The following is a 24987-nucleotide window of genomic DNA, read 5'->3' on the forward strand; positions in this document are numbered from 1 at the left end:
AGTAATAAATTGTATCATTTATCTTGAATGTATCATAGATAAGCTGCTATATAAAAATTGCCACTTCAGATAGCTGTGAAATTAGGTGATTAACTAGTTGTTAGATAATCTTCTAATTTCTGTATAAGTCTAATTACATGAAATAGAAGTCGGTGGTTTGATTTTTTACTTTGCTTTTCTGTTTGGAGTGTCATTGTAACTACTGTGTTGTAAATGACAGATAATAATTGCATATGTTAAAAAAATAAATTGTGTTACATCAAAAAAATAAAATAAAATAAATAAAAATTTAAAAAAAAAAGTGAAGTCCCCCCCCAAAAAATTATATTTATTCACTTGGGGAAAGAGAATAAGGTGGAAGGACACAGGTAAAAAGAGCTATATGAGCACAAGTCAATATATCAATGTATTGAATCAACACAGTGTCCACCAAGCTTACAGAATGTTATGGGTCAATTATTATATCTCAATAAAAAGTATTAACAATAAAAGGATGTTGGGCAATTTGACAATAAATTATATTTTAAAAATAAAATAAAATATAAGTTAATAAATAAAATAAAACTATTTTGTGATCTGCTACAACACCATGTCCTCTCAACAGCTGACCATCCTGAGGTGGGGCCTATAATGTTTTCTAAAAAAGTAATATTTTAATTATTTGTTTTCACTGTACATTTAAAATACTATGTTAACTGTTAACTTTATAGTACTGCAGTCATCACCTAAAACATAAGACAAATCCTACAAATTTCAGACAATGTTTGTCCTGTGAGAAATTATCATAAAATATTACTAATATTTTGAGTTTGACATTCTAAAGGGTTTAAAAGATTTTTTTTACATTTGTTCATTTTTGAGAGACAGAGCATGAGGGTGGGAGACGGAGACACAGAATCCGAAGCAAGCTCCAGGCTCTGAGCTGTCAGTACGGAGACTAACATGGGGCTTTTCATTTTAATGTTTTGTTTATTTTTGAGAGAGAGAAAGAGAGAGAGAGAGAGAGAGAGAGAGAGAGCAAGGGAGGGTCAAAGACAGAAGGAGACACAGAATACGAAGAAGGCTCCAGGCTCTGAGCTGTCAGCACAGAGCCCGACGCTGGGCTCGAACCCACAAACCACAAGATCATGACCTGAGCCGAAGTCAGACACTTAACCGACTGAGCCACCCAGGCGCCCCAACATTCTAAATAAAGTTTAAAACGCTGTTTATACTGAATGCAAATCTTCTGATGAGAGTCTACCCATGGATTCACAAAGCAGTCCAAATGTCTTTCAGCAGGAGAAATGAAAGCAGCAATGGCATCACAATCAACTTTTAATACGGCCACTAAGTTATGTTTCTTCAATGATATGTATAATTACTGCATTTTTCCATGTATGCAGCTATTTTATAAATGACTTTCAAAGTAGCCTTGAAACATTCATTAGACAGCTGCTACAGTTAAAGCTGGAACTCAGTAAAAGGTACCAAGCAAAGGTATTCATTTTCATGTCCAGAAAGCCTTATTTGTTCATATTGTGAAGAGGAACACCAGTATGCACATAATAAATTAACAGATGAATGATCATTTTGTTAGAAAAAGAACAGTTACCTGTGAGACACCCAACTTTTTACAGGCGTCAAGAAAATTTTCTACATTTCTTCGACATTTTGCCATGCTCAGTTTAGGCTGTGAAGCAAGGGAAAAAAAGGAATTTTTCAGGCATATTTATACAAAAATTTATCAAAACTAAAAATGACATTTATTGAGGTCTATTATTTAAAGATGGTTTCGAGAAGCTCTATCTGCCTTTAGGTAACTAACAAATGGCACTTACCACTGCTGGTGATGGCACGTGAATACTAGCTACAGAGCGTGGCCTTATATGATTGGCTAAATGGCAAAGAACAACCCCATCCATCAGTGCAGCTCCAATGTCATCAGGCAAAATGACTTTTAACCTGGATTCGAGATTCTATAAAGAAATGGATATAGATCAGATATTCTGTCTAAATATAAATGCTACATATTTGTATTACAAACCATGATGTAATCCAACATTTTAAAAAGCTTTGCAAATAAAATGCATCTAGCTTGCTAATTTTCCAAGCGAAACCCATTTCTGCAAAGCAGATCCATAAGGGCAATGTGGCTTACGTTGCGAAGTTGTCGTATTTGCTCTCGTTCTTCCCGGAGATGCTCCATCTTTCTTCTCATTGTAAATCCTGGATCTGCTGCCCCATACTCCTGACGAGATGAGCGGCTAAAAGCTATAAAAACAGAAATTTCCTAGCTTATCACAAGGCTAACAGGAAGAAACAACCAGCAGAGGGAAAAGAGGCATGATAAAAAAAAAAAAGAATCTGTACAAAACTATATAAAACACTATTACTCATCAATACATTCTAAATATTTTGATAGAATATCACTGAAATCTATTTATTTGCATAACTGAAAGCAACAGGGAAGACAAGTGTAATGATTTCTACCACCTACACATGTTCTTACTTAAACAGACGTTATTTAATACTTATGATCCAGGTTAAAAATTATTATTGAACATACATCAGCCGTTATTATCTTTAAAGAAAAAGGAAATGATCTTGAAGGTCAATACAGTTATTCAGGAATAAAAACTATAATTCAATACCTTGCCAAGTAACATGGATCCATTTTCTTTTGGGCTTGCCAAATGCGAAAAGATCCCTTTTTAAAACCACAATATAATGGAGTGCTAGAATTTCAAACAGTGTTTGGTCTGCTGGCAGAGTGGTCATTCTAATAGCAGTCACAGCAGAGTAGAAATAAGACTGCAGTATATCTAAGGCAAAAAGCTGAGGTTTCAGGAGCTTGAAGGTAAAGAGGAAGAAAGAAATGGGAGATGGGAATTGGAAAGACAAATAAGGTTAAGAGAAAATTAATTTTAGGAGAGGGGAAAGAATCTATGTGTACTTAAAACTACGGAATCAATCCCATTTAATCAGGAAAACTCTAGTTTCATATATAACCAATAAATTTATTTGCAGAATATATATTTACCTGATCTAGGCTTCAAGCCAAAAGGACCATGTGAAAAACCATCAGTTCTATCATACTCCTAAAAAAAAAAAGAAAAAGAAAGAAAAGAAATAAAACCACTTTTCTTTCAAAATAACCAAGGCAGTTATTCGTATCCATTTCCATTTTAGAAGTATTTGGTTTTTTCCGTGATTAGTGGAGCACAGGAAGATAAATTGCATGTCAATTCAAATTGATACATTTCACTTTTAAAAGATCTACAAATATTTGTTAATTAGTCTGACTATATGAGCTTTTAAATACTTCTCCCTCATAGTATAAGGAAAATTAAAAACTATTGAATTATATGAAATAGGTATTATTTTTTGAATGAAAAACCAGATTAAAGCCTCCAAATAAAATGAAGTAAGCGTCAATGAAAAACTAAGTGAAATTAGCAACATTTACTGAGTATCTAATACGGACTTAACATTTAATAGATAATCTGAGGCAAATCTACACATTCACAGTAATAGCGAGCGATAGGTGATACCAACAGATGACAAGTGTTCATCTTTTCTATTCCAATGCACACTGTTTCAATGGGCTTTTCACACAATGGTGTGCTATGGAAAGAACTGTGGTATATTTTCAAAGTCTGAGCTTGGAGTTAAAAGGCTTAGCAAAACATTTAATTTCTCTGTGACTATTTTTTCATATTTAAAATTGACTGTTTGCTATGAAGATTGAGATAACAGAAAGAAAGCAGTCTGGGGGTGCCTAGGTGGCTCAGTTGACTGATCATCTGACTTCGGCTCAGGTCATGATCTCGAGGTTCGTGAGTTCAAGGCCCACGTCAGGCTCTGTGCTGACAGCTCAGAGCCTGGAGCCTGCTTCGGATTCTGTGTCTCCCTCTCTCTCTGCCCCTTCCCTGCTCCTGCTCTGCCTCTCTCTGTCTCTCAATAATAAATAAACATTTAAAATTTTTGAAAAATAAAATAAAAAATAAAACACTGTAAATTGTATAGTGATAAGAAAATTCTAGCAGTATATTACTTAATATTTGCAACAATTGTGAAGCAGCCAGAGTCTAGGCTTTAGTCACTTCTCTACCATTTATTGGCTGAGGTCTTTGGGAAAGGTTACTGATCTCCTCAGCTATAAAATCATGAGAATAATACCCAGTTCATGGGGCTGTTCTAGGTTCAAGTGCACAGGCAAGCACTCGGTTAAAAGTATAGTACTCTAACTAAGGGGTGCCTGGCTGGCTCAGTCAGTGGAGCATGTGACTCTTGATCTCAGGGTCATGAGTTCAAGTCCCCTGTTGTACATGGAGCCTACTTGAAATTAAAAAAAATGAAAATAAAAAAAAATAGTATAATACTATACTAATTGTTTTTACCATTTTGTTTCACAGATGAAATGGAAGTAATCAGAATTTTGGTGATTCTCTGAATGTTCTGCTGATTAATATGTTACATGCAGTTCAAGTTGAATGTTAACTGTGCCACCAAAACATGTGCTCATCACCCTACCCATCCACAAGCCTCACAAACTGTCTTCATTATGATGGTTAAAGTCTTATGAATTCCCCGAAGTTTCATTTACCCAAATGCAAGCAAAAGGTATTAGAAAAGCAATATAGTTTATCTGAGAAAATTGGCACTAATATTCTCTCCCCATGAGCATAGATCATAAAATCATAAAGCAACCGGGCAACTAGTCACATAGGCTGACATTTATTATAACTGAAAGGAAAAAAAAAAGGATTAACAAAAGCATGTTACCACAGACTAATTTTAGGATATCCTAATTTAAATTACCTTATAAAAGAATGCAACCCATTTTACCTGCCATATATATAATTTGGAAATGTGGTTATAAAAGTAATATCCAAGTCCATTTATAAGTTTTATAATGCAACTCACCCAAAACAATAGACAAATGATCCTGTCTTTTTTAAAAAAATACTAACACCACCTATATAAAATGAAACACTATCTTTGTAATTAACCAAATTTATATCGTGAATATAGATGAACCAAACATTTAGACAAACTTCCGAATTCACCAAATGAATACATAATCGCTTATTTACTCATGCCAACACACTTTTAGGATACTAAATAAGGTAATCTGACGTAGAAAAGATACTGTTTAGAATTGTTAATTTCTCTCTTGTTGTAAAGCAATGGGTCTAACTAAATTAGAAGAACTAATCATTCAAACCACCAGAATATTTATTTGGGGGAGATCTCACAAAGTCCAACATCCGTTCATCCATCCACCCTCGTTCCCCAGGTTCGCCCTTAGGCCTATGATGCCAGGAAATGTGTACCCTCCTGTCGATAGGAACAACCCACCGCAGGGACGTTTCTCGTGGAAAAAGGGCTTTTCTCTTGCATTGCTTTCAGACCTAACTGGTTATGAGAAAAACCAAAGGTCAATGCACAATGCTGAAGGACTTCTTTCAGACTGAAAACTGTAAAGCTGCTCTTATCATATATTTCAAAATATAGATGAATTCTAAAACACAGAGTTTTATAAGTGAAGTCTTTTCTGTGCTCTATATTTTCTTATTTTCCAATAAGTAGTCTAGGCGATAGTATTACTATTATGAATATTTGTACAAAAGATGGTGTCTTTTTTTACAGACTACATTTGTACAAATTAACCTACTGTGGATTTTTTTAATATGAGTGAATAAATTCTATTGTTTCAAAAAAAAAGAGAGAGACGAGGTTAGAGAGAGGAGACAAGGAAGAAACCTATGTAAACATAAATAAAAACAGAACTTGTACCTCAGATGATACTGGACATTGTGGTGACATATTAGCATTATCACTGTCTCGCTAAAATATAAAAATAAAAAGATAAAAGATGAAATTAAAATACAAATGATGATTTAGACGTATAAAAGAAAAACTGAAAATTGTCTCTGATCCACTGCTAAGGGAAGAATCTAGAAAATACCATCTACCACCTTGCCACCCAAAGTGGGTCGGTGAACCAATAGTGTCAGCACCCTCTGGGAGCTTGTTAGAAATGCAGAATCTCAGGCCAGTCCCAGACATACTGAACCAGAATCCCTATCAGTAAGATCCCCAGATGATTCACAAGCACTGTGAGGTATGAGAAGCACTATCTAGTCACATCAAATATTCCTGTGAATTTATTTCCATTAAATACCAAAAATGAGGAAAATCTTCCCAGATTTCTTAGAAGAGATCCATATATTAGGATTAATTCCTGATGGGAAATGCCAACAATATGCAACAATCTGAGAGAAGTATGTGGAGGCAAGCAAAAACTGCATCACGTCAAATAAGAACATTTACCTGGAAAATTATGTGTATTTAACATAGGCTTAGAAATCACTACACAAAATTTAACTGCCTAATCTAATATTAAATGGTCCAGGTTTTTTGAATAACTACTAGCAACCAAAGTCAAAAATCTTAACTTATATGGATACCACATCATCATTTCATTCAACAGATGATTACTGACTACCTACTGTATGTCAGACACTGTGCTACAGTGTGGGAATATTAAAATATTAAAACCTGGTAAAATATCATCCACTCAAGAATCTCTCAGTCTAGGGGGAAGTAGGTAATACAAACTTCTCAGGACGATGACAGGCCCAGGCCTGGCCTAGTATGAGGCACAGATAAAGCGCACGTGGGGAAATGGTAGGGGTGGTAGAGAAAGGCAAATTTCCTGAGAAAGTAAAACACTTGACACAGGACCAAAGTGGATATAAAATACAAAGGGACAGGAACAATAGCCACGCTGAACCTCTAGCTCAGGGTTCAGGAAACATTTTCTGTGGGATGCCATTTCTTAACATTAAAGTTTTCAGAAGCCCTGCCAAGTACTCAATACCAAATTAACTACCAATCCCTTCGATCAAAAATACACAAAGCTGGGGTAGAAAAATGTATAATAATGCACAAACTACAGAAATCTCATTGCAAATATTAAAATCATACACAGAATTTGTAGAAAAAGATTAATAAATTCCAAAAGAATCTCAACTGACTACCAGGTTGATTAGGGAAGCAAAAGATGAGAAAATGTAAATGTTAATAAAATTCTAAAACTGATTAGATAGGGCGCCAGGGTGGCTCAGTCAGTTAAGGGTCCGACTTCAGCTCGGGTCTAATATCACTGTTTGTGAGTTCCAGCCCTGCGTCGGGCTCTGTGCTGACAGCTCAGAGCGTGGAACCTGCTTCTGATTCTCTCTCTGTCTCTGTCTGTCTCTCTCTCTCTCTCTCTCTGCCCTTTTCCTGCTCTTACTCTGTCTTGCTCTCAAAAATAAGTAAGCATTAAAAAGAAAAAAACTGAACTATGAGAAATTCCGTTCAAGGTAAAAGATATATGGAAATTACATAATTAAATTAATAACTGCATGATGATGCTTTGTTTTTATTTTTGGAAAAAACCCCACACATTAAATCATGAACAAAGAAACTGACAGACATATTACATTTTACTTTGATTGAACCAACTACATATGAAAAGTAAACATTTTAAATCATTGCTGCTTTTACCCTCTTTGCTCACCTCATCGTTTTCATTGCCACTTGAACTCTTCCTTGATGATTTATACTGAAAAAAATGTAAAACATATACTTTATTTTTATTTGAACACATGAATTCTCTACTGGTAAACTGTATGAGAGGCTTACTCATATTTTGGTATTTTTATTAAATTATCTGCTATTAAGTCTAGATATAGAACCAGTTTAAAGAGTCCTTAGCACTTACTAACAGCTAACACATACAGTGCTTTCTATGTGCGAAGGCATTGTTCTAAACACCTAGTAACATTTCCTTCCTGAGCCAATCCATTTCCCATTCTTTCAGCTTTGCTATTGGAAGGTTGTCTTAAGTTCTCCCTTTTTCTTAACCTACTATATCCAAAACATCATTCTCAACTCCTTCTGTAATCTCTCCCAGACTTACTTCTTCTGAATTCTTGTAACTACTGGGGCGCCTGGGTGGCTCAGTTGATTAAGTGCCCCACTTCAGCTCAGGTCATGATCTCATGGTTTGTGGGTCCAAGCCCCATGTCGAGCTCTGTGCTGACAGCTCAGAGCCTGGATCCTGCTTCAGATTCTGTGTCTCCCTCTCTCTGCCCCTCCCCAGCTTGTGCTGTCTCTGTCTGTCTCTCAAAAATAAACATTTGAATTCTTACAACTACCAACTTATCCTGGGCTCCCATTATCTCACACTTAGTCTGTAATCTCACCATTCCAAAATGCCATCTGTTGCTAAGAAACCTATTGATTTCAGGTAAGAAACAACACTATATTAGGTGTTTATATTGACTATACCATAACAGTAATAGCATTAATAACTAATGCTTACATTACTGCTTACTATATCCCAGGCACTGAAGGAAGTGTGTTATATGTATCAACCCATTTAAACATCATAACAACCCTAAAGTAAACACTATTATCTGCATTTTATACTGAGGCACAAAGGTAATATGCTTAAAATTTTTTAAATGCTACTATGTGAAAATGTGCTTGTTTTTAGAATCAAGAAATGAAGAAATACAGTATAGACAACCACTAGAGTTCTTATTTCTAAGTCCTCCTCACCACAGATAATCCCTGCAAATCAGCGGCAGATTACAACACTCAAAATAATTGGGGCGCCTGGGTGGCTCAGTCGGTTACGCATCTAACTTCGGCTCAGGTCATATCTCACGGTTCATGGCTTCGAGCCCTGTGTCGGGCTCTGTGCTGACAGCTTGGAGCCTGGAGCATGCTTTGGATTCTGTGTCTCCTCTTTGTGCCCCTCCCTTGCTTGCAGTCTGTTTCTCAAAAATAAATAAACATTTAAAAAAAAACACTCAAAATACCACTTGCAACTCAGGACTGTCCTGTTGGAAAACCTACTCGCAAATGATGCTCAAATATCTCTGCCTGGCATTCAAAGTTTTATTTAATAGCACCCTTTACTTATGCAGCTTTATATTTCCTAACTCTTAGAAAACTAGACAACCTAACTGACGGCTCAACCACAGATTGGGGGATGAGCACTATTACAGATTACAAATAATGAGACCTAAGTTCCTCCACTGTGTCCAGCGATTTAGAACAACTACCACTAACCCACGAGGGTGCTCTTTCAAGCTGATCCCGGACACAGTGTCAATATGTTTGTAAACAAATGTTCCAGGGATAGCCACTGAATGCAGCAGGCATGCGTGAACACGCCTATTTGCCATCTCTAGACACAATGCTCACTGCCAGCACGTATGCTTGGTCCTATTCTACTTCAACACAAGAGTGACATTTGTACAGTGGACCCCAGGACCTGAAGATAGCGTCAGTCATACCAGTAAAGGAGAAGAAAATCATGGATGTCAAAACAGGAGCTGCCAAGCTGAGTAGTGATGCAGGACCTCACCCCTGAAGGAATGGTTGGGAGTTTTTCTACGAGGCTACGACCAGTATGACAAGTACGTCCGCGTGAAGAAAGGGAGCACCATCGGGCTTTCTATGCTGCTGGCATCATACATGCTTTTCGACTACTGCCTTTCATACAAGGAACACAAACGTAAGCAGCTATGCAACTACCACTGAAGAAGGGCCAGCATGGAGTGTGCACTCTGCATTCCTGACCATGACCTTCTTTGCCAGGCACCCCTGATAATTTGCTGAAACCTTTCCTATTTTAATTAAGAATTAATACCTGACAAAGAGGACTCATGCAAAAACAAACAAAAAATAAATGACATTTGAGTGAATATTAAGCTAATATTTATTAAGTGTTATATATACCCTGTGGCAAATGCTTTTCTAATAAGCACTTTAAAACGATCCTGTAAAAGATGACACTATTAGAGTCATTTGAGGATAGAAAAAAATTAAGTTCAGCCAGGTTAGGTAATTTGTCAAAGTCACACAGTCAGTTGATATCCAAGTTAAAAACTGGAACCAAAGTGGTTTGATTTGAGAAGTCAAGGAAAGTAACCCCTATGCTATACTACCATCTCTAAGTCTCAGTGATTAGCAGAGGTTTCCCAGGAATAAAAGGGACTAGTGGACATTCTCAGGAGAAGGAAAGCACAAAGGAATACAAAAGTTCAGTCTATGCAGAAAAGAAAGAGAAGCAGCATGGCTAGTTGAGGAGAGTGAATTGTGCAAGGTAATAAAACTTAGAGAAGTAGGTAAGCATGGTACCTTAAAGGTTTTTAAAAGTCGAATCTTGGGGCACCTGGGTAGCTCAGTCAGTTAAGTGTCACACTCTTGGTTTTGACTCAGGTCATGGTCTCCCAGTTCTTAAGATCAAGCCCCGAGTCAGGCTCTGCCCTGACAGCAAATGCCTGCTTGGGATTCATTCTCTCTCTCTCTCTCTCTCTCTCTCCCTCTCACTCTCAAAATAAATAATAAAAAAATTATTTTAGGGCTCCTGGGTGACTCAGTCGGTTGAGCATCCGACTTGAGCTCAGGTCATGATCTCACAGTTCATGGGTTTGAGCCTTGTGTCAGGCTCTGTGCTGACAGCTCAGAACTTGGAGCCTGGAGCCTGCTTCGGATCCTGTGTCTCTCTCTCTGTCTCTGTGCCTCCCCACTTCAAGCTCTGTCTCTCTCTGTCTCAAAAATAAACAAACATTAAAAAAATTATTTTAAATAAAAAAATTTTTAAGTCCAAGCTCTGTGTTACTGATACTAGAGAGTCAAGAAAGTTTGGCCCTAAGAGAAAAGCGTTACGGCAACAGCTGCAAGCGGAATTAGGGTAACTGTCGAGGTCTACGCGCACTTATAAGATGGAAAGTGCAGAGACGGAAAGGATGTAGCAAAGTGAATTGATAAAGGAAAGAAACAGAGGATGATGAAGAACACAGATACTAGTAATATTACCTACTACTCAACTATACTTCTAGTGAAAAGCTTTCATTACAAATGAAAACTTAGAAAGGTACTACTTAGTTTGCAATACTGCACAGATATGAAGGTCCTAAAACCCAAAACCTAACATACTCACAGATCTAAAAGTATTCTATAAGTCCAACTTGTACTGAATCAACTCAGTTGCCCTCAATTAGTATTAGTCTGAATAACTGAAGTTTATTATATCTAAATTCAAGTAATATAATAAAGACCTGTTCATGAACCAGAAAAACAAAAGGTCAACTCACTTTTGAAACCTAAGTTAATTTCACAGGAGAGACAGTAACTTGTGCACAAACTCCGACTCAGAATAAATCAGGTTACCTCACAAACCAATCTGGCTTCCCTATTCCAGTATAAAATTAACCATGATCATAGAAAATATATAAAAATATTTTCCTTGGAGTTAGCCTTTAAATTAAAACATTATACTGTGTTTATCCAATCAGAAAGGTATTTTAAGGGTCATTGTAATGTTTTATCACAAGAGTAATAAGATACATTTGAACACAAATATATATGGCATTTTGATAAATCAAATCATACTTAAAACCAATATGGTATAGTTATTCTAATGCTTTTTAACTTTTTTTGTTTAGAAATGAATCATCAAATGCATTTAGAAATTCATGTGTTATCATTCTTAGAAGATATTAAAGCTACTAGTTTATATTAAATGTAATTTATCAAAAAAATCAGATGTTCATATTTTGTTGTATATCTCATTAAAAAGATTAATACATTTCTGTAAAGTGTAAAATACATTTGCCTTTCTGTAAATGATTTTTAATAAAGGAATGTATTTCCTGAAATATATTTTGAAAAATGCGGTGACTTTATTTTGGCAATCAGGACATTAGATTTCATTTAGTAGAGTGGTAATGTACATAAGACTGGCCTGGGAGCCTCGAAGAGTTAGTGTAACTCTGCTACAGTGATTTACTTACTCATACAATCTGACCCAATTTATCTTCTTGCTCACATAATCTGGCTAATATGTTGAAGCATTTTCCTTTCAGGGGCTTACCTGAAAAAACCTTACAACCCAAAATCAGTCTTGGCAACTTAAGAAGCAGTAACTGGAGAGACCCACATACAACAAACATTCACACAAACGCTTTCGATAAATATACTGAATAACAACACCATTAATAATCTACCATGGGACATGAAGAAATCCTGTAGCTTGGCCATTTATATGCGCTAGGATAAAGTGGCAACAAAAATTCTGTATGTTTCTTAACACAATAAAGCTAAAGGGGCCATCACTGAGAGAGCCTGATGGTATTTTGATATGACTCTCTAAAGTAATGTATTTTAATGTTGAATGAACTATAAATCCAGATTACATTCAGTGATATAGCCTATGAATAACCCTTTTGACTCCTGGGAGTTGAGTGATTAAAAGAAATTTTGTTTTTTAAGTAAAGACACTTCATAGCTATCAATGATGTTTTAATCAAAAAAATCCTGGCAATTCTGAATAATGGTTTTGACTTGGAAACTATCTCAGGGTTTATACATTTTTTTTTTTAGATCTTAGGAAAAAAGTGTTGACATTCCAGTTTTTTGCAGTATCCTAACACTGACATCTTCTGACTACTGAAGAGAACTACATATTTCCTTAAACTATTTCCCAGTCACTAAAGCTCATCTTTGCACCCACTTTATTTAAAGTATGGAAGAAATTAACATTTGTTGATGATGATAATGTAATAGACATTTCAAATATTATTTCATTTGATCTCTTACCAACTTATAAAAGAGAAATATTATAGGAGGCAATTTAAGCCATAAAAAATAAAATCCTTATCAACAAATGATGCAATTAAATCAATGAACTTTATTTTAAGGGCTCACTAAGGCTTCTATTCAGACTTTATTGAGAAGATCAGCTGGGGGCTCCTGGGTGGCTCAGTCGGTTTTAAGTATCTGACATCGGCTCAGGTCATGATCTCACATTTGTGGGTTTGAGCCCCACATCAGGCTCTGTGCTGACAGCTCAGAGCCTGGAGCCTGCTTCCGATTCTGTGTGTCCCTCTCTCTCTGGCCTTCCTGCACTCATACTCTATCTGTCTCTCAAAAATAAATAAACATTTACAAAACTTTTTTAAAGAAGTTCAGTTGGATTACCGTAAAATATTTTTAAAAACAATGAAACTGTATTTATTTGAATGTTTTAATTTGATATTAGGCTAGCCACAGTAGATAAATAGGCAGCATAACACAGGCTCTGGGTCCAAATTTTTACTTGGCTACTTATTAGCTAAGTGACATGGAGCATATTACTTAGCCTCTCTGTGCCTTAATTTCTCCATCTGATCTGTAAAACAGGAATGATAATGTATTTGGTTCATACGACTGTTATGAATATTAAATGAGTTGATATTATAAAGTACTTAGAACAGTGCCTAGCACTTAGTACATGGCATGTAAATGTTTTGATAAATTGACAGAATTTATATGCTTTTATTTTACTAGTACATAAAATAAATATCAAAATCTCATTCTTTAACCCGAAATTCCAAAATTTTTCCCACATCATGACTCATTCATCAGGTTTTCTTTACTAACAAATTTTATTGAGTGCCTTTGTCCAAGATCCTATATAGTAAGAGGAGACTTTAACATAAATGTCAGAATGTACATCTAATTGCAGATCTTTAAAGACTTGGGATAAACAGACTTATACCATTACTGACCAGCATTCTGCTTTAGAGCGTTTTTCCTGTTTTCTCTATGTCTTTTATTCCTTCATCATGTCTCATACTGACCAGGTAACATGAAGCACAATAAAACGATTCAGTAATTACTTGCTGAGAGATGAAGCTTTTCACAGACTTCCTATGACACATAACGTTTCTGTTTGGGCCATATGATACTACTTCCAAATATGTTACAGTCCCATGGCAGGACACAGATCAATGTGTAGAGATACACACTTCTACCAAACAAAGGAAAACACGAAATACAATCCTGTAATTTAGCAAGGAACTATGTTATCTACATGAAATAATTATTATTAGATAAAAACTACGCTTCAGGAAACAAGAGAGGTTCACAAAGACAACAGAATTTGCTATTCATGGGCAGGAAGCTTCCCTGCTCTGTTCATTTGAGTTAAGAATTCCAATAATGGATTCTGACTATTATTGAACATTATGCTAATTCCACAGGCATCTACAAACATAGTGGACTTTAACCACAAATGAATAATGTTACAATATTTACAAAGGTGTATCCAGTAAACTTTCATTAAAACACTGCTAAACTAGAAATCTGAGATCATTCAGATAGTCTAAGCTTTTAATTCAGCTAAGATAAAAGATCATCTTAAGAAATCTACTAAGGTAGCAAGAAGAAAAAATGGTGGACAAACACTTTCAAGGATCTTTAGTCATGTAAACAGCATTTATTTAGACAGAAATAGTTAAAGGCTAATGGCAAATATATGAGAACTACATACTAAAACCAATCTAATTAAAGACCTTGTCTAAGTAATTACCTTAAAACATTACTACATATTGCTACAATTAGCAGTATAGCAAACAACCATCTTTCTTGTCAAGTGTTTGGTAAATCACAATTCAGATTGATCTACTCATCCTTAGTTCTTCTCAATTACTGTAATTTTATCTATTTGACTGGATCATAGTATCTATACTTATGTGTGGAAAATCAATACAAAATAACATATTTCCTATATGTAACTAGAGTTACATTCTACCTTATTAACACAAAACTGATAAAATCAAAACTAATAATTACAAAGCAAATTTTGCAATTTAATAAAGTACCTTGAAATATTCTTTTCTAATCTGCTTGCTCCGCCTCCTTTCTTCACTCTGCCAGATTATGGGTTGTGATTCTGGCCACTGCTGTTCATCTATTTGATCCTTGTGATTTTCTAAGGGCTGTAATGAGACAATTTCTTTTAACTAAATAAATGAGAACAAAATATTAGCTATAACAGTAATTCGTTTTCCTCTTACCTGCCATGTGAGAGGTGATAACGGTGAATTAACTTCATCTGCTGAGACACTACAAAATTAAAGATGCCTTAATATCATAAAATACTTAGAATGAATATTAAGTATTTATTGTGAGCATTATGAAGTTGTCTCTCTCGCTCTTTTTTTTTTTTTTAGCAGAAATGTAAAAAATTTACCCATGTCTATGGTTTGAACTAATGACATAAAACTTACTTGGCAAAAACATATGTATATTCCCAATCACTTATATTCCACAGAACTACTCTAAGGACATTTTTAGAGGCCAAAAGAAATGTGATACCTAGACATACAATGAAAACACAGAATGTTCACTGTATTAAACCATTACCAAAAACAAATAAACAAACAAACACCGAATGACTTCTTTATACAAATTTCTTTTGTTTAAATGCCAAAGCGATTAGGGGAGCAACTCTTTTTTTTTTCTATTGAATTACTGATTATGAACCTCTAAGCCTTCATTCTGACACACAGGGGTTATGGCAGAATTTCTTTTCATCTAGTTTTGTAGGGAAAAGTAGACCACATATGCATGTGTTAGGTAGCCACTTTGAACAAGAAGTTCCTTTGGGAAAAATACACAAAATTCCCACAAAAGCTATTATTATTCAACAGTGTTGTAGAACTTCTCTATAGTACAGTAAGAAAAGAAACACTTAAAAGTCAGAGAAAAAGAAAGAAATTTTCAAAATGTATAGAAAACATTATTATCCAAAGGGGGTAAAATCTATTCTTATTAAGAGAATGTTACTAGTTATAAAAAATATACAAAAGTTAATACCTTTCTCATGTATTAATTATAACAAGCTATAAAATATATTAGGAAAAGCTCATTCATAAAAGAAAGGAAAAGCAAAAATACTAGGAAGAAACTGAAGTTAGACATGCATAAGTCCTATGTGAAAAAAAACTACCAATGCCTTGTAAGGAACTTGAATAACTGGAAAATTCTTAGACAGAAAGACTAAATATTATAGGTATAACTTCTACTTCAAATTAATTGACAGCTGAAATAAACTATAAAAAAAAACAAAGTATTTTGGGGCTTGTATTAGAAATGTGATAGGTGCGCCTAGGTGGCTCAATCAGTTAAGTGTCTTCGGCTCAGGTCATGATCTCATGGTTCACAAGTTTGAGCCCCGCAACAAGCTTTGTACTGACAGCTCAGAGCCTGGAGCCTGCTTTGGATTCTGTGTCTCCCTTTCTTGCTCTCCATCCCTCTCCCTGCTTGTAATCTGCCTCTCTCTCTCTCTCTCTCTCTCTCTCTCAAAAATAAGTAAACATTAAAAAAGTTTTTTCAATAAAAAAATGTGATACAAGAATTTTTTTTACTTTTGCTAATGTTTATTTATTTTTGAGACACAGAGTGTGAGCAAGGGAAGGGCAGAGACAAAAGGAGACAGACTCTGAAGCAGGCTCCAGGCTCTGAGCTGTCAGCACAGAGCCCAAAGCAGGGCTCAAATTCATGAACCGCAAGATCAGGACCTGAGCTGAAGTCGGCTCTTAACCAACTGAGCCACCCAGGCGCCCCTGTGGTAAAAGTATTTCAAAGTTAATTTGGAAGAACAGATGATCAGGAAGAGAAAAGTTATATAATAAAAGGGACTTCCCCAGTAGGAAATTACATATATTTTATTAAATTAGAGTAATTAAATTCTACTAAATCCAGAATCTATAGATTTTCCAGTGGAAGGCAAGTACAGGACCACAAATAGAACAAGTTTTGATTTAAAAATATGAAATTTACAATCACTGTAGAAATCATAGGTTAGGGAGCAAATAGTGTTGAGACAACTGGAGAAGGAGCGAAAAAAGGGGGAGACGGAGCAAGAGAGGAAAAACAAACTAGATACCAAGTACCAAAATTAATGACTAAAAGATTTAAATATAAATAAAGATAACATCACCTAAGTATATGAAAAATATGGGCAGTAAAAGTTTTTGAATATTGGAACAGACAGGGTATATGGAAGAAAGAAACTAAATACTGACAAAACACACAAAATGTAGGGATTAGACTTTGCTTCTGGCCAAGATAGAATAACAGTGATCAGATTTATACCCTGACTAAAAACATTGAAAGAACAGACAAGATGTATAAAATTCTACCTTCCAAGACCATGAGGATTCGGCAAGGACAGAAAAAGCCATTTTTTCCCTTACAGATGGGTAATAAACAAGGCAAACCCCATGACTGGGCCAGGCTACTGCAGAAAGAGAGCTTCCCGGCTTCAGCCCACAGACAAGGAACGAAAGCACGGCCCAGGGGGGCTCCCCGAAGTGAGGAAACAGAGCTGGGACTCAGAGTGAAAAAGGTAGATGGGATTAACAGGACAAAGTAATAAAGAAAAGAGCAAGGCACAGAGAAAAATCTTTTAGGAGCTCTACAAATTTCAAAATCTTCAAATTTTCAAATTCCTCAAATTTTCAACTGAGTACAGACCACTGATCTTATACTAAGCAAAAAATGAATCACCAGAAAGATTCGACAGAATAATTCTCAAAGTCACAGAGGGCTACGAGTAAGACCAGTTCCCAAGAGCCAGACTGGAAAAGCATATAGTTCATGGAGCAGCAGCTTGAGTACTAAGAAAGTCTTGCCCCACTAGGGGGCCAAATCTGGTCCTAGACTGTCACACTGACTCCACACAGCAAGTCAGAAAACCAAGTCCCCAAAATATCAAATTGCTGTCTAGTAATTGAACCACATTGGAGAACAAATTCCAGAATATTTACAGTACTACTATAAAATCTAGCACCCAAGAAGGTGAAGTTCACAGTTCAATCAAAAATTCAATCAGGTAATGTTCAGGGAAGCTAGAGGAAAAGACTAAACATGTTAAGTATAGACACGACAGACATAAAATAGATAAAAACCAAAGTTCAAGAGATGAAAAGTACATCTCTTTCGAGTACAAAGAAACTGATACTACATGGAAATACAAGGCTCCACAAAGGAACACAGGGCACTGGAAATGGTGACGAAGGGAGTAAAGGTAAAACACATTATTCTGATTATTTAAATATCTTTAAAGAAATAACTATTTAAAGCAAAAGCAGAACAATGTATTATGGGGTTTATGACATATATAGAAGTCAAATGTGTAGCCGCAACACCACAGAAGCCAGAGGGAAGAAATAGAAGGATACTTTTGTGGAGTTATGCAATACATGAAATGGCACAATATCACTTGAAGATAGACTGGAATAAGTTAAAGATTATACTTTAACCCCTAGAATAATCACTAACATATAATAACAAAAATTATAACTAATAAGCCCATGAAGGAGAGAAATACGAATTTTAAAATAAAATTTAAAAGATAAGAGAAAAAGAAGAAAGATGGCCACAAAGAATAGATAAGACAAAAGTTAAACACATAACAAGACGGTGATTTAAATCCACTAATACCAATAATTCCATAATATAAACAATATTAACACTTCCATTAAAAGTCAGACTATCAGATTAAATCAGAAAGGAAGGTGCCACCATATGCTAACTACAAGAAGCCCACATTCTTCCCCAAAACACAAACAGGTTAAAACTAAAAGGATGGAGAAAGATGTATCATGTGCTGAGATGACTATACAGCATCAGAAAAGTAGACTCCGAGCAAAGAACACTACCAGAAATACAAAAAAGGCCATTTCATACTGACCAAAGTATAAACTCACCCTAAAACATTTATGTATCTAATAAATGCTTCAGAACATATGAAGGAAAAATGATAGGACTTCAAGACAAATTCCCAATTCGTGCTGGAGATTTCAATAGTCTTCTCTAATAATTGATAAAAACTGACATTGTAGTGTGCCAGGGGGTTGGTGGGGTAGTGAAAACAAACAATGAACAAATGAAGAAATATACATTCAGAATGCCAGATGGTAAAAATGTTTAAATTTAGAATGTTAGAGGGAATTACGTTCTGTGGGGAAAAATAAGCCCGAGGTTTGGATAAAGACACAAAATGGGGGAGGTACCCTCTTTTTTATGTAAGTTGCTCAGGGAACCCCTGGCTGCTGATGAAGTGACATTGGAGCAGAAACCCAATGGCAAAGCAAATGGCTTATAAGGTTACCTGGGGGGAATCATTCCAGGCAGAGGCAAAAGCCTTGACGGAGTGGCAAATGCCTGGTATATTGAGATTCAACAAGGAGGCCAGTATCGCTAGAGAAAAACTAACTAACCAGGAAGACTGAGGCAAGAGAGGAAGACAACAAGGAGCCAAATAACACAGAGTTTTCTAAGTCCTTAAAGGACTCTAGTTTTTATTCTGAATGAGATGGGAAGTCATTAGGGAATTACTTACAAAGGGTGACATGATCTGACTTACGTTTGTAAAAATACCAATCTGATGCTTTTTTGAAAAACAGACTAAAGGAAAGCGAGGGCAGGAGACCCATTATAAATGAAGTAAGAGAAAGCTAGGTCTAGGGTGGTAGGTGTGGAGGTGGTAAGATGTGATCGGATTCAGAGTATATTTTGAAGGTAGAATCAAGAAGATTTGCTAATGGATTAGATATGGCATGTGAAAGAAAGTGACAAGTTAAGGTTGACTCTGAGGTTTTTGAGCTGAGCAACTACAAGGATGAATTGACATTTTCTGAAATGGGACAAAAATACAGAAAAAAACACATTTTAGAGGTACAAGGAGGGAGATTAAGACTGTGGTTTTGGAAAGTTAAGTTTCATATGCCTATTATACATCCAAGTAAAGACGCTGATGCACATGCACAGGTGTGAGTAACTGAGGCTTTCTCAAGAGAATGTTAGGAACCTGGGGAGGAAGCTTACGATGGAATGAAAGGAAGTGACAGGGAAAGTGATAACACTTTAAGAAGAGAAAACATGTAAGAAAACCATCAGTTTTCAAAAAGGGAAGGAATGGATTAAATCCAATTAATGAAATTTGAGTACAGGAATGTTTCTAGACTGAAGTATAAAAAGTCATCTTAGGGGCGCCTGGGTGGCTCAGTCAGTTAAGCAGTTAAGCATCCAGTTCTTGATTTTGGCTCAGGTCACGATGTCACAGTTGTGAAATGGAGCCTTTGTGTAGGGATTCTCTCTCTCCCTCCCTCTCTGCCCCTCCCCAACTCACTCATGCTGTCTCTCTAAGACTGAGTGAAGAAAAGAAAGGGAGTTCCACGAGCGAAACCAGGATATAGCACACAGAGATATGAAACCATGCGAGAATTAAAAAATAAAAACAAAAACAAAGGACTATTCCTAACAGCAAAAGCTGCCAGTGGAAACGCGCATGATAAGGTTCTTGAAATAGGCAGAAACTCACTTCAGTCTTACAGGGCAAGTCAAACATGTTCAGTTTTCTCCTGAAAGTTATGAAGAACCAGGAGAAGGTAAGGAATGGGATTCACACAGATAGACGGTTTTCGAGCCATCCCTCTTACATCAGTGCAGAAGACAAATTGAAAGGTAGGCCAAAGTGAAGAAAGGAGACTTGTCCGGTGACTGCTGCGGTAATCCAGGAGGAAAAGAATGGGGCCTCAACCAACACAACCAGGCTAGCAATGGAGAGGCTGGTTAGATGCAATAATGTTAAGAAGCTATAATTTTCTGAGATTGACCCGACTGGGAGGGGTACATAAGAGAGAGGTTTCCAACGATTTCAAAGTTGCTGACCTGTGTGTCTAAGTAGTGACACGTTCATTCAGGCAAACCCTACAGGAGAAGAAGTAACTTTGGGGGGAAAAAGGTCACTTTAGACTGTAAGGTATCCTGGAAAGATATAAGCGGGATGCATGAACTCTCAAGGAAGCAAAATGTTCTTGTTGCCATATATGAAGATGTGGGGCTCTGGAACCACACAGCCTGGGCTGGGGTCTTCACTGTATCCCTTACTAGCTGTGTGACCTTGAGCAAATTACGGTAATTTCTGAGCCTCAGTTTTCTCCCCTACAAAATGGGGTATCAACAGTAAAACACTTCACAAAGTTACTATGATGATTAAATGACAGAAGTTTGCACATAAAAAGCATCCAAGAAATGTTCACTCTGTATTACGCACTCTACCCCCAGCCTTGGACCTTTACACTCCGATAGGAATGACCCAGGAGTTGAGCCTGATGCAGATTTTTGAACTGCCAGAAAGAATAAATAGAAACGTTCAAAGTCTTCTAGTTCTCTGGAATTCATATGTATTAACTTAGACCCTATATTCATATAGAAGATTTTAGTAAAACCTAACTGAAATGAATGAAAAAGTGAACAGTAACAGAAAATAAACACAGTGATAAAAAAACACATTATTCCTGGCAGTAATAGCAATCCAATAAATGGTTTGCTGAATTACTAAATGAATAAATGATCCTATCATCAAGACAAAATGCAGGTATGAGCACAAAAAGAGATCAAATAAGCATTTTTGGATTTGGTTATATCAGAAGTAAGTTTAACTGGTGCTGTAAACGTATCTCCTCTTTAAATTATCTAGTTATATTAAATCTATATCATTTACTCAACTAAAGCCCACATATGGGAACATCACTGTTAGAGAATCAAGTTTCATTATAAAATACTAAACAAATACTAAATATAAGGACCAAGATATTTATATACCTCTTTTCGCATTCCACGGTTTGTTTTGGCTTGTTTCTTGGGACAGAAGTAGAATGATTAAGAATCCTAGAAGTAAATCAATATATTAATTTCAAAATACATGGAACATTTTTTTACACATGATAGAAAAGATCTCCATAATAAACTGCATCTGGGCCATGAAGATCTCTGCTAGAAAACAACGTTTAAATATTATTTAGATCTAATGCCTATGAGCTCACCAACTCTTCCACACATCTTCTTTTATAAACCCTTTCTTCAGGCTCACATATCTTCTAACCATGCTACTGCCCTGTGTATCTAACGTTTGGCCAAGACAGAAGATAAACAGATACAGGTTGTTTAAGTACAATCATGACTGAATTCATTTTCCCCGCACAGCAAATGACACAAGTTATGTTGATGTAACAGATGAACATTTTGCTAAAAGCCAAATAAATCTTAATTCTAAATGCAAGGCCATGTTGAAGTTCAATTCTTCCAAAAAAAAAAAAACTCACAAGCTTATTACACTTTTAATACCCAGATGAAATGGCATTTGAAGAAAACAAAAAAGGGGCACCTGGGTGGCTCAGTCACTCAGGTGGCCGACTGCGGCTCAGCTCATGATCTCACAGTCTGTGGATTTGAGCCCCACGTCAGACTCTGTGCTGACAGCTCAGAGCCTGGAGCCTGCTTCTGATTCTGTGCCTCTCTCTCTCTCCAACCCTCCCCTGCTCACACTCTGTCTCTCTCTGTCTCTCTCTCTCTCCCTCTCTCTCTCTCAAAAATAAATAAACGTTAAAAAAATTTTTTTAAAGAAAACAAAAAAGAAAAAGAATGATAAAACATTGTATGAAAAAACTATTTGTCCATAATTTTATAGAATTCTAAGTATTAATCTCAAACTCAAAAGTAATGAATGAATACATTTCTTTAGCATAAATCACTAACATATTTATTAGTACTTCATATTTATCTATTTACCATAGATATAAATGTAACTTCTCAATTTTAAGGCTTAGTCATATAAAGAATAAAATATGTCTTTTATTCAAAAATTTTTGGGGGTCAAGTATCAAAATATAGAGGAGAAAATAATTTAAAATTAAAACTACATATTAACTACTAAAATATATCATAAGCTAAAGATAAGTTGGAAACTATAGAAAGATGGCTGACATAAAGAAACCAATTTCTACGCCCCCAGGTTCCTCACTAGCTGAGATGTATGAAAGCCCCCCGAGGGGAAGTCACAGTGCGGGGCAGACGACAAGTAGCTCAGGCAAAGCAGTGTAGCTTTGCACCAAAGAATTTCGAAATTAATGGTATCTTTTTTCCTTTTAGTATGGGCACATACCAAAACTGCATTCAATCCACAAATGCAAAAGAATCAGGGTAAAACAATATCCTAAAAAAAATATTAGAAAGAAATACATCTTTAACGAGTGATTTTTAAAGGCGTGATAGAACAGTGAGAACTATCGTGAGGGTAAGTGTCGGAATTATTGGCAGGGATCAAATTACTATGCCCTCACTACAGTAAATTCTGAATTCTCCTCAAACCACATTTACTAGCACTGTGATTACTGATGTATATGAGTCATACTGGAAGAGAAAGAAAAAACAAGTTGAGACTTACCTATAAAATGTATTTTATACACTTAAGAATTCTCCAATGTAAATGTTTGTTTGTACGTGGATATCTAATGTTTTACCCTGTGATATTCAAGGTCAAAATAAACATCTGCTTGGGGTGCCTGGGTGGCTCAGTCGGTTAAGCATCCAACTTCAGCTCAGGTCATGATCTCCCAGTTTGTGAGTTCGAGCCCCATGTCAGGCTGTGTGCTGACAGCTCAGAGCCTGGAGCCTGCTTCAGATTCTGTGTCTCCCTCTCGCTCTGCCCCTCCCCTGATGGCACTCTCTCTCTGTCTCTGTCTCTCTCTAAAATAAACATTAAAAGTAGTAATAATAATAAACATCTGCTTTATCTAAATAGCTATTCTAGATGATTAAACATTTCCCTAATCCAGTTATCAGTACTATATTTTAAGTAAAATACTATGAGATTCAGCTGTTGCCACCTGGCCCCTTAATACTTAAGGCTTCCACAAACCCTAGTCCTCTGGAAGAGCTTTTAACTGGATGACACTCTGTAACGTAACGGCCTCCATCTGCGTTCACATCTCCCATACGTCACCCAAACCAAAAGATGGAAGAGGTAAGATTTTTGGGAGAGGACAGGGAAATCATTAGTAAAGCAAACAGAAAAGAAAGAATAGATGGATTTCAAGGGTTGAGAGAACTACCTGATTGGCTATAACAAGCTAGAGGCTACCATGATACTCCTCAAACTGGAATACTCATATGAATATTCGTATGAAAAAAAAATCACATGAAATAGGTTATGTACGTAATTTCTAAATTCCAAACCAAAGTAGTGAACTTCTCAAAATCTGATTTTCATTTCCATGATCCATAATGATACCTCAATAGAACATTTCAAAATTGCTTTTTTTTTATTTAGCCGTATCACATAATACTCAGAGGCACATCTTTCTAAAATAAGTGAAAATTCTCAGGACACACTTAACAGCAAATAAAATTAATTATTAAAAAGAAAGACATGGAGAAGTGTCTGTTCAAGTCTTCTGCCCATTTCTTCAATGGATTATTTGTTTATCGGGTATGGAGTTTGGTGACATCCAGATGGCCAACAGGCACATGAAATGATGCTCAGCATCACTCAGCATCAGGAAAATACAAATCAAAACCACACTGAGATACCACCTCACGCCTGTCAGAGTGGCTAAAATGAACAAATCAAGAGACTATTTGTTGGGGCCCAGTAGGCCAAAAAACCTCCCACAGAACGACCCTTGATGGCACTGCCTCCAGGACTACAGGAGAGTCTATATAAGTGACCCTCAGGGCTATGCCTCCGGGGCACAGGTGAACTATTTGGGAAGTTGCACAACAAGTCAAAAGACTGTGAAACAACATTTGGCCTCCTGGGCCGCACATGTGGCTTCTGTTTAACCTGTCTATGATTTTCTCGTTGCTTTGCAAAGAGGCATATACTTTTAAGTTTTGAATCAACTTGGGTCAGTTAGTGGCGCCAGCTTTCCCTTACATTATTTCTGTTCCCAGCTCATTGCCTGCTGTTGGGGGCAAACACAATCCTATGTCTAAAATTAACCTTTTGGATAATAAGCATCTTGCCCAGACATAACTGCTAAAGGGCCTTGTAAAAAAGAAAATTCTTTGAGACAGACTCCCTCATTCCTGTTTTTTTTGACTTCTATTCTCACGGCTGTTCTCTCTTCTGTGATAAAAAATGATCCATCCCAGAACATGTTTTTACTCTTTCAAGGACCATAAACTATGTAATCTTTAAAGAAAAAATGTAATTTTTTACATATATTACCTATGGTATATAAGACACTGGCTATCTTAGTAAAGTGTGGCTTTACCAGCATTCACATTGTCTGTCTTCTTTCTTATAGATATTGCGCCGAC

At 36.2% G+C, this 24987-nt stretch overlaps 1 protein-coding gene and 1 non-coding gene across 3 annotated transcripts in view; both read right to left on the reverse strand.

The window, feature by feature from the left end:
• Window positions 1–24987, reverse strand: part of LRCH2 (leucine rich repeats and calponin homology domain containing 2) — a 109616-nt gene that overhangs the window by 15802 nt on the left and 68827 nt on the right. Inside the window, exons 12-20 of one of the 2 annotated variants that reach the window (XM_029930865.1) lie at window positions 21490–21555; window positions 14889–14937; window positions 14694–14810; window positions 7550–7594; window positions 5782–5832; window positions 3023–3080; window positions 2141–2253; window positions 1821–1958; window positions 1595–1672 (exon numbers count right to left, since the gene is read on the reverse strand). In XM_029930865.1, coding sequence (XP_029786725.1) covers window positions 1595–1672; window positions 1821–1958; window positions 2141–2253; window positions 3023–3080; window positions 5782–5832; window positions 7550–7594; window positions 14694–14810; window positions 14889–14937; window positions 21490–21555 — 715 coding nt within the window. The remainder of the gene's footprint in view (window positions 1–1594; window positions 1673–1820; window positions 1959–2140; window positions 2254–3022; window positions 3081–5781; window positions 5833–7549; window positions 7595–14693; window positions 14811–14888; window positions 14938–21489; window positions 21556–24987) is intronic. The other variant, XM_029930866.1, reaches the window with a different exon arrangement.
• LOC115284516 lies at window positions 5311–5439 on the reverse strand. Its single transcript, XR_003905262.1, has one exon. It is a non-coding gene; the product is annotated as a small nucleolar RNA SNORA35 (small nucleolar RNA).

The sequence above is a fragment of the Suricata suricatta genome, chromosome X, assembly GCF_006229205.1.
Source record: "Suricata suricatta isolate VVHF042 chromosome X, meerkat_22Aug2017_6uvM2_HiC, whole genome shotgun sequence".
NCBI lineage: Eukaryota > Metazoa > Chordata > Mammalia > Carnivora > Herpestidae > Suricata > Suricata suricatta.